This window comes from Dendropsophus ebraccatus, chromosome 4, assembly GCF_027789765.1.
Source record: "Dendropsophus ebraccatus isolate aDenEbr1 chromosome 4, aDenEbr1.pat, whole genome shotgun sequence".
NCBI classification, from domain to species: domain Eukaryota; kingdom Metazoa; phylum Chordata; class Amphibia; order Anura; family Hylidae; genus Dendropsophus; species Dendropsophus ebraccatus.
In genome coordinates, this window is record NC_091457.1 from 147,026,465 (window position 1) to 147,049,080 (window position 22,616).

The following is a 22,616-nucleotide window of genomic DNA, read 5'->3' on the forward strand; positions in this document are numbered from 1 at the left end:
CGGTATCATGGCCGCCTGCTGGTACGGCGACACAAACGTAAGTTGTTTTTTTTCTGCAGGTACCGCAGTGCTCGAGCTAATCCCAGAACGTCGCCGAACGTGCCAAAGCAGTCAGCAGTCAAGCTCCACAGAGCAGCGCATGCGCAGTAACACCAGACGAGGCTCCGCAGTGGAGACAGGAAGATGCCGGCGCAGCGCGGCCTCTAGTGGCCGCAGCCTGTGATTGAGTGACTCAGTAGTACACATGGTCAGAGCGGTTGTGCATGTGTTGAAGCGGCTCAGGAAGAGATGGCGGGCAGCGCCGGAGAATGGTGCCTGATGGAGAGCGACCCCGGGGTGTTCACCGAGCTCATCAAAGGCTTCGGTGCGTAATATTTCTCTGCCATTTTAATGGAGGAGGCACAGGAAGGAGGCAGATGTCGCGATATCTGTGTCAATTGTCGGGATAGACGAGGGGAGGCTGTGTACACATAGGAAGCTCCTGCCCCTCCCCCATCAACTGTTCCACACCAGGCATAGGGAATTACATGGTCTAACGCTGTTGCAAAACTACAACTCCCATCATGCCTGGCTAGCTAGTCCTAAAGCTGTGGCTGTGCAGGCATGATGGGAGTTGTAGTTTTGCAGCAGCGGGAGGACCGCCAATTCCCTATCCCTGGTCTAGTCTTATAGCTGTGATTGTAGATGTTTTAAGGATTAAAGGGGAAAATCTCAAGACTTCTAGTACTTATCAGCTGCTGTATGTCCTGCAGGAAATGGTGTATTTATTCCAGTCTGACACAGTGCTCTCTGCTGCCGCCTCTGTCCATGTCAGGAACTGTCCAGAGTAGTAGCAAATCCCCATAGAAAACCTCTCCTGCTCTGCAGACTGGAAAGAATACACCACTTCTTGCAGGACACACAGCAGCTGATAAGTACTGGATGACACGATTTTTTTAATGGAAGCAAATTACAAATTTCTGGCATCAGTAGATTTGATAGAAAATTTCTTTTGCTGAACTACCCCTTTAATATACAATGTGAGGTGACTGTATATGTGGCCGATATCGCCTCTGTTCGCTGTGGATTTATTCACACTGTGCGGTCAGACGCAGCAGATCAGTTGCGGAATTGTAGTAATGTGACGGCTCTGCATGTATCTGGGCCGTGTTCACACCATAAATCTCAGTAGACCTGCAGAAATGTGTCAGGGGAGGATGATTCCAATTATTGGGACTGGTGGCTGCTGGCTGTGATTTCTTTCAAATCAACTGATGTCAGAAAGTCATATAGATTTGTAATTTACTTCTATTAAAAAATCTTAAGTCTTCCCATACGTATTAGCTGCTGTATGTCCTGAAGGAAATGTTTTATTTTCAGTCTGACACAGTGCTCTCTGCTGACACCTCTGACCGAGACAGGAACTTTGTCTCTGGTTTTTTACGAATCCCCATAGAAAAACTCTCCTGCTCAGGGCAGTTTCTGTCTCGGCCAGAGATGTCAGCAGAGAGCACTGTGTCAGACTGGAAATAAAACAACGTTTCCTACAGGACATACAGCAGCTAATAAGTATGTAAAGACTTGAGAGCTATTGCAAAACTACAACTCCCATCATGCCTGGTTAGCCAGTCCTAAAGCTGTGGCTGTGCAGGCATGATGGGAGTTGTAGTTTTGCCACAACATTAGGCCATCTGATTCCCTATCCCTGGTCTAGTCCTATAGCTGTGATTTGTAGATGTTTCAAGGATTAAAGGGGTAGCTCAGAAAAAAAAAAAATCTTTCAAATCTGCCCGAAAGTGCCAGAGATTTCTAATTTACCGCTATTAAAAAAAAAATCTCAAGACTGCCAGTACTAATCAGCTGCTGTATGTCCTGCAGGAAGTGGTGTATTTATTCCAGTCTGACACAGCGCTTTCTGCTGCCACCTCTGTCCATGTCAGAAACGCTGATGGAATCCGTTGGTGCTATACAAATAAATAAATATATTATTATTATTATTATTTTATTTTTAAATAGAAGTTAATTACAAATCTATATAACTTTCTCACACCAGTTGATTTGAAAGAAAAAGATTTTTGCTTGACAACCCCTTAAGGGGGGGCAACATGGCAGCACTTTTTCATGCGTCTTCCTTGACCAAATCTGCCTCCTATTGATTTTAATGGGGAATCTGTGTTGTTTTTTGAAGGGGTTATCCACGAGATGGGTCATAATTATCTGATTAATGTAGGGTAAATTAAGGGCCCTAAGGGAGATACGGACAATTATCATGGCCAAAAATCGTTATATTGTTCGACTTTAAACGATAATCTTAACGTGTGATTGCAGTCATCGATGAAACCACTCAAGAGAAGTCATTCTATCATTGATCGCATCTTTTCAGCTGACTATAAAATTGTCGTTAAAGTGACTGTACCATTAGGCCCAGGCTGAAGCACTGGAGGCAGTCTGACCCACTCCCAGTGGGAAGAAACCCCAGCTCCTCCATGACGTGACTCCATTAGAGTCAATGAAACCCTATCATAGAGGGGCTAGGGTTTCCTCCCACTTAGGCCGGGTTCACACTGAGAAAAACTAGCGGAATTCCGCGGCCGATGCCGTTAGCCTCCCTCTCATAATGTGAGTCTATGGGAGGTGCGCACTCCTGTTCTGTCCGCGCTGAAGAATGAACATGTTCATTCTTCAGCGCGGAGAGACGCTGTGAGAACAGCAGCGCACGCCTCCCATAGACTCACATTATGAGAGGGAGGCTAACGGCATCAGCCGCGGAATTCCGCTAGTTTTACTCAGTGTGAACCCGGCCTAAGGGTGGGTCGGCCCGCCTCCAGTGCTCCAGCCTGGGCCTGGTGGTACAGTCACTTTAAACGAATCTGTTAGCACCTGTTCTGGTTCTGAGGTGCTGACAGTGTGATGAAGGTGTGTCTCTTAGTGCGGTGTGTTACCTTGATTTTTCAGATGGGTGCTGCTGTACTTTGTCCCAATCTGTGCCGTACCTTTCTCCACAACTGTCAAAGAGGGGGAGTGGTGATGTTTTCGCACCTCACTTCGTGCCGCACTTCGGCCCGCCTCACCACTACCTTCCTAAGAGAGACACCTTCATCACACTGCCAGAATCTCAGACCCAGAATAGGTGCTGACAGATTCCCTTTAATTGTTTATAAATCTATGTAAACGTTGTTCGGTCGTTAGTGGAAATATACTTTCAAAAAAACATTAAAAAAAAAAGTACGATCACCGAGAATAGGACGACCGCCACAACGATCGTAACGAACGGCTTTCATTCCGTGTATTATGGTGAACGATTTCAGGTCGTTCTCAAAAGCGATCGTTTATCGTTAATCGGCAGAAACAAAAGAGAAAAAATTTCGGTACATGAAAAGTAATTATTTAATAACTGATCCTTTAAACTGACAGCAAAAGCTCAGTGTGAACCTAGCCTGACCTTTGAGACTAATCCCGAGAGATCAAGGACAATCCATACTTTTTAATTTCTTTAGCATAATTTAAAGGTGACTACATTCAACGTATTGGTCAGTGTATACTGTCTCTATGCGGGGCTGGCGTACAGCAGCTTCTGTTTTTTTCTTCCTTTTGAAGTATACATTGGACATACAGTCCGAATCCAGCCTTAGGCTGCGTTCACACTACGTATATTTCAGTCAGTATATTTCAGTCAGTATTGCAACCAAAACCAGGAGTGGATTAAAAACACAGAAAGGATCTGTTCACACAATGTTGAAATTGAGTGGATGGCCGCCATATAACAGTAAATAACGGCCATTATTTCAATATAACAGCCGTTGTTCTAAAATAACAGCAAATATTTGCCATTAAATGGCGGCCATCCACTCAATTTCAACATTGTGTGAACAGATCCTTTCTGTGTTTTTAATCCACTCCTGGTTTTGGTTGCAATACTGACTGAAATATACTGACTGAAATATACGTAGTGTGAACGCAGCCTTAAAGGGGAACTATCAGCAGGTTAGATAAATCTAACCTGCTGATAGCCCCCTATTGTGCAGAAGGTGCCAAGGATGAAGGTACGCCTCTTACCTTCATCCTCGGTGCCGTTCCTGTGCAGTTAGTCTTTTACTGCTAAAATAAAAGACTAACAGCACAGGAACGGTGCCGAGGATGAAGGTAAGAGACGTATCTTCATCCTTGGCGCCTCCTGCACAAAGGGTTCTCCTTTAAGCCGTGTGCCCACATAGCGATGAACGCAAGCATCCCAAATCATGCCCTTGTGTTCACCAGTAGCCACAGGATGCCGCTGTCCCAATGACCGGCCTGTTACTGGGTACCAGAGAAAATCTTCCCTTGTTGCTGGGTCACACGATCATAGCCAGGCCCAATGACTGACCTGTTACTAGACGCCATGGAAGATCTTCCCTTGTTGCTGGGTCACATGACACTCCAGCTTGGACCAATAGCCATCTGTTGCTACCCTAGGAAGATCTCCTCAGAGAACAACAGCTGTTTTGGCGGGAAAATTCCTGTCAGAATTGTAGGATGGCTGTAACCTACTTGAGGCCCTCTAATCTCCACAGTGTGTGAACCACGATAAGAAATGCAGAAAGTTAATGGCTTTTTCAAACATTTGCTTTAAGCCAGGGATGGGGAACCTTCGGCTGTCCAGGCATGATGGGAATTGTAGTTTTGCAACAGCTGGAGGGCCAAAAGTTCCCTACCCCTGGCTTAAAGGTTCTGTCCATCTGGTGCTAGGGTCAGCAAACCAATAGTACATAAAGATAGGGGAGTCTAACCGTATCCAGTAGTCAGTGTAGTAGATATAAATCACAGCCAATTCATGTTTGAGGGAGACCTTTACAGTAGAAGCGTCGCTGTCATTTATGTACTCAGATATGCAATGAAAGTTGAAGACCACATTGACTATTGGACGCTGTTTGACTCCCTTATGTTTATGTCTGATGATATGTCAAAAGTTATTGTTCATGACTGGTACTCACGAGCACTGTGATTCCACATAGCGGTAAGGACTGAGTTTCGTGCTGTGATTGGTTAGGCAAGGCCTCCTTCACAAGTCGGCTTATTTTTGCGCACCATATTCTGAGTCCGCATCCAAAGTATCACCCGTATCGTCCGTATTTTTACGGACGGCACAAAGGTAACGTCTGCAATGTCCGCCAAAAATACTTTCAGTGTGTCTGTACCGTTCGCAGTAGGACATTTTTTTTTCCTTTTTTGCTTTTTTTTTTTTTTTTTTGCAGCACAAATTCACAAAATTTTCTCATGTGTGAATAGGCGCATAGAAACCAACGAGATATAATTGTGGATTTTCACTCACGGACAGTTTTTGCGGACGTGTGAATGAGGCCGAGTAGAAATCCTGCTCGTGTAATACGGGAAAACGGGTAAACTCTAATATTAACCAATCGTAAACTATTGCAAATCAGAGCTTTTGTTAATGATGTCTCAGTCGTTAGTTACGCTAGTATACGAACAATTATAATATGATTCAGGAACGATTAACAACGATTTTATGGTCAGCTCAAAAGATGCGATCAGCGGCATACGAAAAAATTTTCGTTAGTCATTTGATGTTTGCCTGCACAGACACAAACGATATGATTTTTCACACAATAATCTGGCCGTGCAATAGGGCCCTTACTCGGTCGGCGGAAAATAAGTAACGTAATGTTTGGCCTATATTTTGTCTGATTATGTATAATATGTATTTTATGATGTTTCTTTGGCAGATAGAGATTGGTTAATAATGCGTTTTTCTCTCTTATTCAGGCTGCCAAGGGGTTCAGGTCGAAGAAATTTGGAGTTTAGAGCAAGAACACTTTGAAGATCTGCAGTAAGTGTTTTATGAACTTTCCTCTCCTTTTATTGTCTTCAGAATACGGCTATCTGTAATACATTGGCCGCTGCGGCTGGTGCTCCGTTTATTGGGGCTGCTGAATGTTTCTGAGCATTGAGCGCTCCATTTATTGCAGTGAAGATTTTGTCTCTGGATCAGTCAGGGTCCCGGTGGTTGGATCCCCAGCAATCAGCTTGTTATACCAATCTGAGGTGGGAATACCCCTTTTGGCTGCGTTCACATGCACTGCATTAAAAATCCGCTGCGAGTCTTGCAGCAAAATCCATTGCGATATGCGGTAAAGTTTAGGCCCATGGCTCTGCATTTGGACAGTGAATTTTCAATGCCGCGCCTTTAAACAAGTTTACCTGCCCGTGCTCCCGTCAGCTTCTCCGGCTCCCGGGTCATTATTGTCCCGCCATGACGCACTGATTTGGCAAGCCGGGATGTCAGGGAAGCAGACTGGAGCGTGGACAGGTAATGTCTTTTAACAATTGTCTTGTTTAAAGCAAAGGTATTATCGTGGACATTCGCTTTAAGTGGTGCAAATGAATAGAACGGTGCCAGTGTGAGGAAGCTGGTGCTGCAGTCTTTTTTTTTTTTTTTTTGTGATCGTGGCCCGATTCCCATGCACCAGGCTGGTATAGTACCAAGCACCGACCCGGGCTTGAGGACCGTCCCACCCCCCGTGGGAGGAAACCCCCGCCCCTCCATTGATTCTAATGGAGCTGCGCCACAGCTAAGACTTTACTTACCCGACCATTCATTTACATAAAGCAACATTGATCAGAGAACATGAGGCTTCTGCGGTGACTCACAAATCTATGCGCATAATTTCCTATAATATATTCCTGGGTGGGGCAGCTTTCTTACAGGATATTTATTTTATATAAGATGTATAAGCAGATCCTGATCACCTGCAGCGATTGTCAGAGCAGATGTCTCTTACCCATGAGCTGTGTGAGATGTTAGTACACCCCTGGCCGTACGGTTTTGAGCAATGTAATGGGTTTGGTAAGTTAGTGGTAATCTAGCGGATCGGTTCAGGTCATCATCATCAGGTGTAATGGGGTTAAGTGAGTGCACAACAGACACAAAATCATTAGATTGTCACTGATCGTGATCTTTCAGCATGCCGAAAAATTATTGTTGGTCTTTTGCGGGTAATAACAGCAATCGGGACTATAATAAGGTTAGAATTTTTTGCTACTATATTGCTAGTTGTCGCTATCGATCGATCGTTTTGTCTGGTTTTTGCACAATAATCGTTCCATGTTATGATGAACGAACAATGTGTACATATACCGAAAGGTTTGCGGGCGATTAGCAACAATTTTGTGGACAGCTGAAATAATGCTATCAGCAGCATACAGACAAATTTTTTGTCAGTTGTTTGATTGTTGCCTGCATACACACAATGCTGATCACTTTAAAGGGGGTTGGCCACTTTATAGTAAAATAGTTCATTGTACAGTATTAGGAAGTGTACTCGCTGTATATACTGACAGCAGCTCCCTGTGTACCTCATACAGCCAAAATCAGACTCCCCTGCTCCAGGCTGTGCTGTCCTGCTCTGTGGTGAGTCTGTCCATAAGATGGCTGATCATGGAGAAGCATTTTGCCCCCCCCCCCCCCCGGTGTCTTCTACTGAGCCTGCATATGCCTATGGTGGACACAGGGGAGTGGGGCAGGGTCACATGCTCCTCCATGTCAGCTATCTTATGGACAGAATCACCACAGAGCAGGACAGCCCAGCCTAGAGGAGGGGAGTCTGATTTTAGCTCTATGAGGTACACAGGGAGCTGCTGTCAGTATACACAGTGAGTACACTTCCTAATACTGTACACTGGTCTATTTTACTATAAAGTGGCCAACCCCTTTAAATTTGAACAGTATTTGGCTTGACCTGTGTATACCGTATTTACATGGAGAGTTTCCAAGCTGTGTTACAATGTTTTCTACCATATTCTACATAGGCTGTGCAGTATAACACTGTCATTCTGTATTGCAGACCTGTGCAAGGTTTAATTTTCCTTTTCAAATGGCAGCCGGGGGAAGAGCCCTCTGGATCCGTCGTCCAAGACTCCCGCCTGGACACCCTATTTTTTGCAAAGCAGGTAGATCTGTTTGTACATGGTTATATGGTTTCCTTAAACTGTAAGGGCCCTATTACACTAAGCGATAATCTGCTGATTCGGCAGATCATCGCTCAGTGTAATAAAGACAGTGATTAGCCAATGACCACGATCATCAGCTGCTCATGTCTTTAGGTCCTGACCTAAAATCTTTGGCCGTTGACTCTGCGTTGCTAGGTGTAATAGTGATGCACGACCGACAGCTTATGACTGTGTAAAGAGAAAAATTATAAAATTATACCTACCTCTCCACGCTCCATGATATCATGCTAGCTTCAGCCCCCTCCACGCTGTGTCTGAATTGATAGGCCACTCAGTGTGTCACTTCAGACACTGCAGGGAGCAGGCTAAAGCTAGCAGGACATCAGGAAGCGGAGAGGTAAGTATAACTACATTATTTTTCAAATCTCGTATCTGTATGTAGCCACCCCCTATCCGCCAGTAACACATGACCTTAATGGTTCTACAACCAGGCCTGACACTTGAAGGTGCTGTCTCTGGAACAAAGTGGCCATGTTTTACCAACACTCGATAATCCTTTTAACACTACTGACACTTTATTCTAGGAAGCAACAACGTTTGCAGCAGTTGAACCCCAAATAATTACCATTGATGGCGTATCTTATCTATATTGCTTTAACATTTATTACAAAACCAACAAATCTTACCAGGTTCTACAGCTTAAAATAAAAATTGTATTCAAGGGAGGGTATTGACCTTTGCCCTATGTGTATTGTGGGATCACTTTGTGGGCTTTTGGCTTTTAGGAGAACAGACCAATCTCTGTAGTGTGCTGACATTATATAGGGAGGCACATTTATATGGCATTGATTACTTTGGTCTTCATATTTTTTTACACAGCACATCTTCTGATTTTTCTCTTCCTTCTCTCCAGGTAATAAATAATGCATGTGCCACACAAGCAATAGTCAGCATATTGCTAAACACAACCCATCCTGATGTCCATTTAGGAGAAACACTGTCTGAGTTTAAGGAATTCACCCAGAGTTTTGATGCTGCGGTAAGTGCTTTTTCAAAATTATAACTTGGATTAGGAGCATTGCTTTGGTTTAAGAGCTCCCTGTACTGGGTGGGAGCGTGAATGGGGAATGGACATGGTCTACATTGGGTGGTCTACAGCACTGTACTCTGACCAAGGAAGTCTCCCTCACCTTCCAAATCATAGCAAATCTACTTCAGGCTGGGGCTTGCATCAGGGGACAGGACTGTGGAGGTAATCTCTTCTTTAGGCTATGTTCACACTATATTAAAATAACTGCTGCAGTTTTACATGTTCATCCTGCCAATACTGCTTTATTGGCCAGATGAACGTTATTTTAAAATCGTTGCGATCTGGCCGATGTATGGGTGTGACTGAGAATCAAGTAACCATTGACTTCTAGGCACATGACGGCCACCCGCTGTATGAACTGTCAGTTGTTTCCGGACGCTGTTTCAATTAATTTCAATGCTGTTCATTTTTTTTCTGACAAGAACGGTCGTTGTTTTGATCAGGTGTCAATTTTAGCAGGTGGAAAATCCTTTTAATCGCCATTTGTACTGATGTAGTGTGTATGTTGCTGTTTTTTCAGATGAAGGGATTGGCACTGAGCAACTCTGAAGTTATTCGCCAAGTGCACAATAGCTTTGCCAGGTTTGTCTTTTATAAGTTTTGTTATTTTTTGTAGCTAATAAAGTTGGGGGGGGGGGTACTCCAACAACAACAACAAAAAAATCTTTCAAATCAACTGGTGTCAGAAAGTTATATAGATTTGTAAATTACTTCAATCTCAAGTCTTCCATTACTTATCAGCTGCTTTGTGTCCTGCAGGAAGTGGTGTATTCTTTCCAGTCTGGAGAGCAGGAGAGGTTTTCTGGTTCAATGTTTTTATTAGGTTTTTTTAAGAACAAATTACAAAAGAGAAAATCTATAAGCACTGACTTTAGTGCCAACAGTATAGTTAACATTTAGAAACAAGAGGAATAACATTCGGTATATTATATAGATATAAAATTGTGGTAACATACATTCAGCATGGTAGAATGACATTAGGTGTAGCACCTCCTGAGAAAATTGGTGTAAAGTATACTGGTTTGTCAGTAAAGATAATATACAAGGTAAAGAGAGAAAAATAATATATTATAATATAATGTACATTTCCTCAAAGCCCATATGTGAGCTGCTTATTGTGTGTGTGTACAGTATGATGATTCCATCCATAAACCCCATTTGCGTAGAAAAGGTTGAGCTGAGCCGGCGCCATATGATAAAACCTTTTCAAAATGGAAAGATGAGTTTACTGCTGTTGTAACCTCCCTCCGGAAAATGAGTATATAAGTTTTCCAGTATCTGGCTAACACTATTTTTGCATGTATGAATAGTAGACAAGCTAATGGTCTGATTGTGGGAGGAATAGACTGGGTATCCAAGAAAAGAAGGATCATGTGGGGCCCCAGGGGCAGCTGCACCTGTAGTACTCTATTAATGATTGTAATACATGAGTTCCAATACTGTTTCACTACAGGGCACTGCCAAATTAGATGGAAGAGCGTGCCGCGGTCACCACAATTCCTCCAGCATTTGTCTGATGTTCCGGGGTAGATATGAGCCAGTTTTGTGGGTGTGTAGTACCATTGCAAGATGGTTTTTATAGCAGATTGTATATGGGTGCTACATGTGAAGGTTTTATGTATAACAGAGAAGGCTGCTTGCCATTCTTTGTCACTAAATTGCCGATACACAAGGGCGGCATTTTTGTAAAGGACGTCAGGTTATTTAGTTGCTCATATATAGCACGCAGGCCTTTTTTGTTAGAAAATAAGAATAAAAATACTGTTTTCTCCGCCTTTATTCCTGAAGGTCTCAGCTTTTGCAAAAAATGTCTTACTTGTAAAAATTTGTAGAAGTCTTCTTTTGGTATATTAAATTCATCCTGCAGACTTTGATAAGGGCGGAGAAGATCAGCCTCATAGAATTGTGCTGTGGTGGTTAGACCCTTAGCTTTCCATTCGGAAAGTGAAAGATTTGGCAAATTTGCTTCAATAAATGACAGAGGGATTACAGAGGGGTGGAGTTCAGCGTTGGAGTCTGAGGAAATGTGGTACTGTTTCCAAGCTTGGAGAGACGCTAGGACTAAAGGGTTAGAACAAGCAAAGCGTAGTCCCTTCCAGAAAGGGAGGAACATAACATGGTTAAGGCTAAGTGGGGCTACTTCATTAGATTCTATTTGTATCCATGGAGCAGACGAGTTTGCTTGCCACCACTTTCTAATTCCCGCTCACATAGAGGCAATATAATTACTTTTTATTTCGGGGACACCCAGCCCTTCAACTCCTCTATGTTTGAACAAAATTCTTGTGGCGACTCTTGATCTCTTATTTGCCCAAACAAAGGAATTAATAATTTTTTGGGCCTTAGTAAAAAAGCGGGCAGGTAGAGCTATTGGGACAGTACGAAACACATATAGGAATTAGGACAATAGAAACATTTTACAGGAGGCCACCCTACCAATCCAGGAAATCTCGTATTTAGACAGTATCTGGGCTTCTTCAGCCACCTTTTTCAACAACGGTTCATAGTTAGCTGCTTATAGCCTATCATGTGGGGCTGTCAGTGTGATTCCTAAATAATCTATTCCCTCTGCTTTCCAGTCAAAGGAAAATGTCTCTTTTATGTTATTATATACCTCCTGGGGTAAATTAAGTTGTAGTGCCTGAGTTTTAGATGTATTGAGGTGATAGTATGATAGAATACCATATTTATCGATCAGGTCCATAACCGCTGGCAAAGACTCCGTTGGATTTTATAGTGTCAGTATGACATCATCTGCATAAAGAGTTATAGTATGCTCCTTATCACCGATCATAACCCCTGTAATATCTCTGTTGCTGCGTATGGCTTGGGCCAAAGGCTCCATAGAAAGTATAAAGATTAAAGGAGACAGTGGGCACCCCTGCCTGCTTCCATTAGTTATTATGAGATCTTGTGACAAAGCTCCATTTACAAACACTTTTGCCGAAGGATTAGAGTATAATGCTGCTATGGCAGATATTATGTTGCCAGCAAATCCCATCCTTTCGAGTACCGAGAAGGCAAAGGACCAGCGAAGCTGGTCGAATGCCTTCTCGGCATCAAGCGCCAACACCAGGACGGGGGCACCCCTCTGCTTCACTATGTGCAAGATGTTCAGCAGCCTAGGTGTATTGTCAGATGCCTGACGGCCTGGGACAAAACCCGACTGATCATCGCTTATCAGGCTAGGTAGCAGTGGAGCTAGTCGCTGTGCTATTAATTTGGCAAATAGCTTGATATCATTATTCAATAATGATATGGGCCTAAAATTCTGGGGATGGGTAGGGGCCTTCCCTGGTTTCGGGATTGTCACTTATGTGTGCTTGCAAGTTTTCTTGTGGGAAATTACCCTTAGTGATGGCATGTTGGCAAAAATCTCGGATGGGAGAGGCTAAAATCAAACCAAAACGCTTATAGTATTCACTTGCAAAGCCATCTGGGCCCGAGGCTTTACCTGACGGCATGGACCTGATTAATGACAACACCTCTTGTACTGTAATTTCTGCATTGAGGCTGCTTAGTTCTGCAGAGAGTTTGGGTAAATTAAGTGTAGCTAAGAAAGATGAAATATCCTCTTTTAGAGAGGGAATATTAGGTGTATTATCTCAGAGGTTATATAGGTTGGAATAAAACGCCTGGAAAGCCTTAGCTATATCATTAGGTGCATATAATTTGGCTCCTGTCTGGTGGTGATGCACAAATGGCAGTTTAGATTTTAGTTGCCTCGATTTAATCCGGGCAGCTAATAGTTTGCCGGACTTATTATCCTGCGCATAATAGGAAGCTTTCACTTTACGAAAAAAAATTTCATAATAAGATAATAGGAGATTGCGTAACTGCAGACGTGATTCTCTTAACTTGTTCGCCTGAGTGGCATTTGGGGATTGTTTATTTTGTGATTCTAACAGGTTAATTGTGGCTATTATATCTGTGATCTGTTTATCCCTAGCTTTTTTCACCATGGAGCCTAATTTAATAAAGTGGCCTCTGATATATGCCTTATGGGCATTCCAGACTATATGTGGGTCACTATCTACTACTTGGTTAAACATAAAGAATTCTCTGAGGTTAGATGCTATTTCTTCGCTGTATTGTGTATGAGACATAAGAAATGGGCTACTTCTCCATAGGTATGTGTTTGGTTGTGTGTAATGTTCTTGCAGGGACAAGGTGATGGCGGCGTGATCCGACCATTTGATCATGCCAATGGTCGAGGCTTGTGCTAGTTGGATGGTTTGCCTATCTAAAAGAAACCTATCTATCCTCGAGTATACGTTATGACTAGGAGAATAAAAGGAGAAATCTTTCTCTTGACAGTGGTGCAAACGCCATATATCATATAGGTCTTCCCTATGGAAAATTGAGGCAAGAGGTTGGGATACTGAGCGGTTAGGGTTAGTGGTGTCCATGGAGTGGTCAGCTACGGCATTAAAATCACCACATCACATCACAATTCTGCCTTTAGCATTTTTCTTAACCAATTTAAGGAGTTTATTTAGAAAGTGAACTTGCCCTCTGTTAGGGGCATATAGGGACACGATAGTGTACTGTTCATTATTAATTAGACAGGTTAGAATCACATAATCACCAAATGTGTCTGTGATCTGTTCACCTAATGAGAAGGCTACTGAATTTCGTACGGCAATAGCTACTCCACGCGTTTTATTTTTATAGTGGGAATGTACAATAAGAGGGAAACAAGGGTTTTTAAGCCGAAAGGCATCAGCAGAAAGCAGGTGAGTTTCCTGCATGCACAATATGTCACATTTTAATGCTTGTGCCTCTTTCCATATGAAAGACCTCTTGTGGGGTGCATTTAATCCTTTCACATTAATGCTTACTATGTTAATAACCATAAAACAATAGTTGTTTTTGCGCAATTATAATAAGCAGAAACATGTTAATTGGAGTGGACACAGACCGTCTCCCAGCAAGAACGGCTGCGCCCAGAAGTTTTCTACCACGCCAAGCATTTGAAATATACCTAAACAGAAAAGAAACAATAGAAAAATCCAAAGCACACTTACGAAAACAATAAAGCGGTACATAAACAATAAGATAGTAAGAAAACAAAAGAAAGTAGACAGCCAAAGGGCTGTGCAACCAGGTGGGGGTTAGAGTTCCACTGTGGCCTTTCATAGTGAGTTACTCCTATTAGCACCTTGCGGTACAGTATTACCACCCAAGTCACTTTACAATAGACCATTCTTCAGGTACTTGTTTGTGTGGAGGTCTGCGAGGTAGGGAGATATCCGCCATTTTGATACTCCAGCTTTTTAGGAGGGATGTTCCTTCTTCCAAAGACTTGATCACATGGAGCTGGTCGTTTCTGTGGATCAGCAAACGGGCTGGAAATCCCCATCTATAAGGGATTTTTTGGTCACGTAAGGAAATGGTGACAGGCTGAAGAGATTTGCGCATCTGAAGAGTAGAGGCTGATAAATCAGCAAAGATCTTTATTTTCTGGAATGGAGCTGGGAGGGAGCTATTCTTTCTGGAGAAATCTAATAGCAATTCTTTCACTCTAAAGAAATGGATCCTCGCTATGACATCACGAGGTATTGCAGGGTCCAGGTGTTTAGGTTTAGGTAAGCAATAAGCTCGGTCTATTTCCAGATCATGCTTTGGGAGATCAGGCAGGGCTACATAAATAAGAGATTTAACATATTGGAAAAGTTCCTGTACTAGTACTGATTCTGGTACACCTCTAAACTTGAGGTTGTTCCTCCTGCTGCGATCTTCTAGGTCAGCCATTTTGGTTTTCAGTGCTTGTACAGTGTCCTCTAATTCATTGTGGCTGTCAATTAGATTCTTATGGGAGGACACCATTTCCCCCATTTTAGTTTCCACACTGTTCACCCTGGCTCCAAGTTTCTCTACATTTGCTGTTAGAGGAGTGATCAGTGAGGTCATGGGGTTTTGGAAGGATTGCTGCATCACCACTAACATGTCTCTCATGGACGCCTCAGTAGGTGGGTTATTTGTGACAGGAAGATACATCAGTGCATTTTCTCCTGTAAGAACTGAGCCCCATTCTGTTCCTGCTTCTCCCCTTAGTTCTGCTAAGGTTGAAAGCCGCAGCCTCTGCTTTGCTGGGCTCTGTTGTGGAGATGGACTGGCTAAGCTCTCTGGTCTGGATCTGTGTGGTAGTAAGGGGCTGCCATTTCCTTCATCACTGTCATGGCTGCTATTAGTTTTATCTCCCTCCCCTGCTCCTGACCTGTTTACCTTATGGCTCTGGTGCAGCTCTGGGTCTGAGGAAGATCTGCTTAGCAGAGGTGAGAGGACGTTCTTTCCTTTCGGTCTTGTCTGTCTCTGTAGCAGTTTGCCATGTGCTGTGTCTCTTTTGGCTCCATCTTGTTCTGCTTCCTCATCTCTGGAGGGGTAGAAGTTACTTAACTTCACTGGTCTTGTAGATCTCTTTTTCTTTAGAGGCATGTTGGCCGTTGTTTCCCACAATAGATGCTAGGTTTGTGGGTGATATAAGCTAATGAATTGCTTAATAAATGGTGCAGGATCTGGAGCTCAGTTTCAGTGCATCCACACAGCTAGGCAGCCAGGACACGCCCCCAGGAGAGGTTTTCTATGGGGATTTGCTGCTTCTCTGGACAGTTCCTGACCTGGGCAGAGGAGGCAGCGAAGAGCACTGTGTCAGCCTGCAAAGAATACACCACTTCCTGCAGGACATACAGCAGCTGATAAGTACTGGAAGACTGGAGATTTTTTTTAAAAGAAGTAAATTACAAATCTATATAACTTTCTGACACCCAGTTGATTTTGAAAGAATTCCGCCCACTTTTTACTGGTCTGCTTCCCCCTTGCCTAGAGGGATCGAGTGTCCTCCTCCTCTTTATCTGCAGGAACCCGAATGTTGCTGTACAGTCACCATCACCTTGTTCTATCATTTCCCTACAGGCAACAGATGTTTGAATTTGATGCAAAATTCTCAACAAAAGATGACGACGCCTTTCACTTTGTCAGCTACGTCCCTGTGAATGGCAGATTGTACGAGCTGGACGGTTTGAGGGATGGACCCATCGACCTCGGTAAGATCAAACTGGTTTTATATAGAGACCGACTACTGGCGCTAATCTGCACACATACACTTTGTACTATAATTGTTGGTATACAGAGATCCTGGTTGGGATGTAATAGCAGTGCGTCACTCCCCCAATGTCAGTCATTTCCATTCAGCAGCCGCATAGACTTAAGGCCCTATTCCACGGGTCGTTTAGAGGAGCATTATCGTTCGTATTCGGCCGATAACGGCCGCTACGAACGATATTCGTCCCGTGGAATAGAGTGCAACGATCAGCCGACATCGTTCATGTCGGCTGATTGTTGCAGTCGCTTGTTTTTCAACATGTTGAAAAACAAGCGACTGATATAGCAGCGATCTGCTGCCGTCGCTCCGTTGAATAGGACCGTTGGCAGCAGATGCTGCTATATCCTATGGGCTGCCCGGACGATCAGCGATCCCCCGGGCAGCCCCCCCAGCAGCTCCCCGCCGCCCCTCCCGCACTCACCCGCTCCCTGACGCCGCGTTGAATAGCGGCGGCAGCGAGCGGGGAACGAGGAGCAAACGAGCGCTAATATCGCTCGTTTGCTCCTACAAACGACTCGTGGAATAGGGGCATCATATGGAGGTCCCTGCAAGCCGGGGAGTGAGAGGTGCTGCTCTTAGCTGATCCCCTTACCAGAATTTTGAGTTAAATACCGATACAAAGCTTAGTATCACTCTCAATACCAAAACAATACTTCCGAGATTATTTAGTGTCTTTAGCAGAGAGACACCGGCAGCGATGGAGGGTGAGTATAGACCACCGGCTGTGAAGTTGCCCACAGTCACAATGCAGGGGTGCTGATCAGACACTGACAGGTGCGGCACCTTTCATTCATCCATTTCAATGCCACAATCAACTTACATTGAGGCACATTGAAAGGGTTAAACAACTGCCTCCATCGCTGGTGTCAGTCATTAGTGTGCGACACATAGTAGCCGACTCCCACTGTGTATGGACTGGGCTCGGGTGGGGTCGAAAATGAAATGGCCAACATGTTGTCATACTAATTAAACTTTATTTTTTTTGCGCAGGTCCATGTAATCAGGACGATTGGATCGGTGTTGTCAGGCCGGTGATCGAGAAACGGATGCAAAAGTAATTGTTGAAGGTTTTGTTTTTTTTCCTCCTTTGTAAATCTGTCAGCTCTATATCCTGCTCGGGGCTGCAGATGGTCTCATTCCATAAGAAAACGTTATCCCTCTTAACGTGTTTACAAAGTTCTACAAGTTTTACTGTTTGTATCTGACATCTGGATGATAAGCACAAACAGTTGGTTTGTAACTTACGGCTTGACGTATCTAGTCGCTGTTAACTATGGACGTTTTATCTTCATATGCAGGTACTGCGAAGGGGAAATACGGTTCAATCTGATGGCCATTGTGTCAGACAGAAAGAAAATATACGAAAAGAAAATTGCTGAGCTGCAGAAGCAACTTTCCGAGGTCTGTACAGAACCTGTTACTAATGCGTATCTGTCACAAACTAACAAACAAACAACTAAAGACATGAAAAGTTTGAGTATTCAGACCCCCATCACCAGAACAGCGTGTTCTCTCCCAGCTCTGTCAGGTGACCTAGACAGATTTCAAATGCAAGTCTATGGTGGTGTTCAGGTCTTATAGACACAGCAGGGAGAGGGGCGCAAGGCAGACTCTAAGCAATTAAAAACTTTTGACTTAAATGTTTTTTTGTTTTTGTTTTTTTTTGTAATGGGTACAAGTTAAGCCAATCTTTAGTAATCTAAAAGTTTTTTTTTTAATGTATTGAAGGGAACCAGTAAGCATGATTGGCCAGGAGAGGGGTGGCAGCTAGTCATCTGGGTCGGGGAGCCTATCTGCCTGTCGGCTCAAAGTGCAGGCATGATTGACAGGCAAAGAAGCCACTAATGGTCTCAAGTCTTCCAGTACTTATCAGCTGTTGTATGTCCTGCAGAAAGTGGTATGTTCTTTCCAGTCTGACATAGTGCTTTCTGCTGCCACCTCTGTCCATGTCATGCACTGTCCAGAGCAGGAGAAAATTCCCATAGAAAACCTCTCCTGTTCAACACTGTTTTCTCTGTACGAAAATATTGTGTGCTGTGACATGTTATATTCCTTTTACTAAGTCATCACTTGTCTTCTTATGTTACAATCTCTGTGTATTTTTCCTGATTAGATGTACATCATTCTTATTGTACCAAATTAATGTTTGTACAGTTATAACAAAAAACCTTTTAATAAAATACCTCTCCAGACTGCAAAGAATACACCACTTCCGGCATGACATACATAAGCTGATAAGTACTGGAACGCATACGTTTTTTGTTTTTTTTTAACAAGTGAATCACAAATCTCTGTCAAAACCCCTTTAAAATATGACTAAATCTGCATTTGTACTTTTAGTATACATTGTAACTCAATATAAAGGAACTGTATTGATTGTGATTTTTTTTTTTGGGACAGGCTGAACCCATGGAAACCGACCACAACAGTCTCATAAACTCAATTCAGTCTGAAGTAGCTAAATACCAACTCCTGCTAGACGAAGAACAACAGAAGACTAAAAGATACAAGGTGATATATAAATACAGATCGTAAGCTCATGTGTATCTGCAAGCACAGAATATTTTTACAATTTATTTTATATTTGGTTCTGTATTGTATCTGTTCTGGGTTTGTTTGTTTTTTTTTAACCCCTAGACGACCCTGGACGTACAGTTACACCATGGAAGTCTGTCACCAGACGACCCAGGGCGTAACTGTACGTCGTGTTTCTCCTGCTATGAAGCGTGATTCGGAGCGGAGCACGCTTCATAGGAGGTGGGGGCCGGCTGCAGTGAGTAGCCGGCACCTCAGCGTTAATGACAGGCTGCAGTGATCGTGCTGCAGCGTGTCGTTAACTCCTTAAACATAGCGATCACGCCGTGGCGTTTAAGTGTAAGTGACAGGGGGAGTCCCCTGTCACTTACCGATCGGGACCCCCGCAGTCACACTGATCGTTAAAACAGACCACCGGAGGTCTCTTACCTTCCTCCGTGCGGTCCGATCGGCGATCTGTTCACGGAGCCTGCACAGGTTGGCTCAATGAGCAGATTGCCTATCACACTGATCCTATGGCCTATGGCATAGCAATGATCAGTGTAGCTAATCTAATAAATTAATGTAAAAGTCCCCCAAATGTGTAAAAAAAAAATAAAAATAATAAAAATCACTATTACACTACCCCAAAGCCCCTCCCTTTCCCATTATATAAATAAAACATATAAAAATAAATAAACAAATAATATACCGTAGCGAGCGTAATTGTCTGATCTATTTAAATATAACAAGCGTCATTGCGAACGGCGTAGACGAAAAGAGGGGAAAAAGTGCACGGATTACCGATTTTATGTTACATTATATATTTTAAAAAAATTAATAAGTGATCAAAACGTCCGATCTTCACAAATATGGTATTAGAGATCATGGCGGAAAAAATTACACCCCATACAGCCCCGTAGGTGAAAAAATAAAACCGTTATAAGCGTCACAATCGGCCCATTTTATTAATAATTAATTGCCAAAAAAAAGGATTTCATTAAAAAAAATATATAACATTAGAGAATCTGTGTAACCTGCATATGGTTGTGTTCGGACTGACCTATAGAATAATAGTATCATGTCACTTTTACCATATAGTGCATTACGTAGACACAGGAACCCCCCAAACTTTACCATATTGCATTCTTTTTTACGATTTCACCAATTTATATCTTCATAAATAATATATTTGGAATTCCATCATACATGTTATGGTAGAATGAAAGACGCCATTACAAAGTACAACTACTCCTGTAAAAAACAAGCACTTACATGGCCTGTAGATAGAAAACTGAAAGTGCTAGAGCTCTTAGAAGGGGAGGAGGGAAAAACGAAAGCGCAAAGATCAAAATTTGCGCGGTCCACTGGGTCATTTTGGGCCTGGTCCTCAAAGGGTTAATTGATGTATTAACTTTTTAATTATGGGCAAAGGCCCCATGGGTGACCAGACACTTATTCCCCATTGTGTGGATTGTTATTGTCATTGTTCCATCTACTAGATCTACAGTCTAGGTCAAGGGTGTCAAATCCTTTGGCCTCCAACTGTGGCAAAACTAGAATTCCTATTATACCTGGGCAGCCACAGCATTAGGTGTCCAGGCATGATGGAAATTGTCGTTGTGCGACAGCTGTAGGGTCGAGAGTTAGACATCCCTGGTCTAGGTTTACTTTAAAAGTCTAAAAAAAAAAAAGACATGAAAGTACAGATTATTCCATGAGACGGGTTTAATATGACTGCTGTTTTCTTCAATCAGATTGAGAATATCAGACGGAAGCACAACTATCTTCCATTCATCATGGAATTGTTGAAGACATTAGCAGAACATCAGCAGTTAATACCACTAGTAGAAAAGGTATGTACAGCAATATCCTTCCAACATTCCCTCCTTTAGGATTGTGCAAACTGATCCGAAAGCACCAACTGATTCCGCAGCACCTTGTCATAGAGCAGGGATAAGGAATCTTCGGTCCTCCAACTGTTGCAAAACTACAACTCCCATCATGCTTGTCCAGGTATGATGGGAATTGTAGATTTACAACAGTTGGAGGGCCAAAGGTTCCTTGTCCCTGTCGTAGAGGGACACGTAGGTAGGTGTAAATAGAGGTCATGTATATGCGATAAAGAAATCAAACAAATGAAAGGAACCTAAGTTGCTTACAAGGTAATCCTACCCTCAGTAAGCTCTGGCAACATCAAAACTAAGGTTCTGTATAGAGCTAAGCAAGATTATGAAAATGAGGCTTACTCATGTCAATCTTATAGTTACTTGGGGACCATATTATTAGAGCCATTCATTACATTTAAAAAAAAACATAACCTTTACCGGGTTTTTTATCCTTATTGTTTTAGGCCAAAGAAAAGCAAACAAGAAGACTACAGGAGGCGAAATGATCTCCCCTATAGTGGAAAGAAATGTCATGCTTCTACCTTTTTGTTGTCATAGAACTTGAAAAAAAAAAAAAAGCCGCCAAGAAGTTTCATGTAATATATATATACACTTTGCTAAATTTTCATTTGTTTTGTATATACATTCTGTTTAAATCCCACATACTGGTGCATATTGCTATGAATGCTCTAGGTGATATTCATAATATATTAGAATGAAAGTAGATTAAAGTTGAGCAACCTTCAAGCATGTTTGGGTTCGTCCAAACCCAGAGCTCGCAGCATTTTATTATAGCGGTGGCTGCTGAAGTTTGATGCAGCCCTAGAAAACCTCTCCTGCTCTGGACAGTTCCTGTCTCGGACAGAGATGTCGGCAGAGAGTCAGACTGAAAATAAAACATTTCCTGCATGGCATACAGCAGCTGATAAGTACTGGAAGACTTAAGATTTTTTTAATAGAAGTAAATTACAAATCTATAACTTTCTGACACCAGTTGATTTGAAAGAAAAAGATTTTCGCTGAACAACCCCTTTAAGTGTGGAACCCAAGCGCGCTCGAAGTTCGCCGAACTCTAAAGTAGATCTATAATCAGTATGGGAGACCAATCGACAATTGCTGTATGTGCTTTTTTTTTTAAGGGAATGTTTTCTCAGAAAATAATCTGATTAAATCACGTTCTTAAGTTAAACATGGTTTAAGGTTTTTTGTTTGTTTTTTCTCAATATCCATCTTAGTTTCAATAAAATAATTAAAGAAAAAAAAAACAGTGAAATGTTACTGTTCTCTCACCACTAAACCTCCTAGAGATAATTTTTCAGTAGTCTTACCATTATTATCACTTGTGGGACTATAGTGAAAAGTAATACACGTGTGCATAATGATACGTTATTCTTAATGAGTGGTTCTGCTCTCTTCTCTCTGCACAGGTCACAGAGCATGCCCACAACCCTGTCCCAACTTTTTTAAAAAATTTATTTCAGGGTGGAGAGGGCAGGATGCAGTTTTAAAGGGGTAGTGCGGCGGTAAAAAATTATTCACAGAATAACACACATTACAACGTTATACAACTTTGTAATGTATGTTATGTCTGTGAATGGCCCCCTTCCCCGTGTCCCACCACCCCCACCCGTGTACCCGGAAGTGTAGTGCTTTATACATACCTGATCCGTGCCGACACGCGTCCGCCATCTTGTGCCAAACGTCATCTTCGGCCGGCTTGCCCGAACACCTCAGATCTTCCCGAGTGCCGGCCGCGTCATCAACTGCTCAGCCGCGATGACGCGATTGAAGATCGAAGGTGTTCGGGCCGGCCGAAGATGACGTTTGGCACAAGATGGCGGACGCGTGTCAGCACGGATCAGGTATGTATAATGCACTACACTTCCGGGTACACGGGTGGGGGTGGTGGGACACGGGGAAGGGGGCCATTCACAGACATAACATACATTACAAAGTTGTATAACTTTGTAATGTGTGTTATTCTGTGAATAATTTTTTACCGCCGCACTACCCCTTTAAATCTGATAGGCAGGATGGTGGCTGATCACAAGTCACATGACCCAAACTTGGTAACAAAGTGTATGGCTGTAGTAGA

At 42.9% G+C, this 22,616-nt stretch overlaps 1 protein-coding gene across 2 annotated transcripts; it reads left to right on the top strand.

Moving 5' to 3' along the window:
- Nucleotides 1-60: 60 nt before the first annotated feature.
- On the top strand, nucleotides 61-21,555 carry UCHL5 (ubiquitin C-terminal hydrolase L5). Of its 2 annotated transcripts, none has more exons than XM_069967402.1 (11): nucleotides 61-364; nucleotides 5,740-5,803; nucleotides 7,818-7,923; nucleotides 8,837-8,962; nucleotides 9,534-9,595; nucleotides 15,929-16,059; nucleotides 17,109-17,172; nucleotides 17,417-17,519; nucleotides 18,519-18,629; nucleotides 20,390-20,488; nucleotides 20,986-21,555. In XM_069967402.1, the coding sequence occupies exons 1-11, from the start codon at nucleotides 289-291 to the stop codon at nucleotides 21,025-21,027; spliced, it is 984 nt and encodes a 327-aa protein (XP_069823503.1). In that variant the 5' UTR covers nucleotides 61-288; the 3' UTR covers nucleotides 21,028-21,555. The 2 variants fall into 2 exon arrangements, with proteins under 2 accessions (XP_069823503.1, XP_069823504.1); XM_069967403.1 differs by lacking the exon at nucleotides 61-364 and adding an exon at nucleotides 4,442-4,528.
- Nucleotides 21,556-22,616: the final 1,061 nt, after the last annotated feature.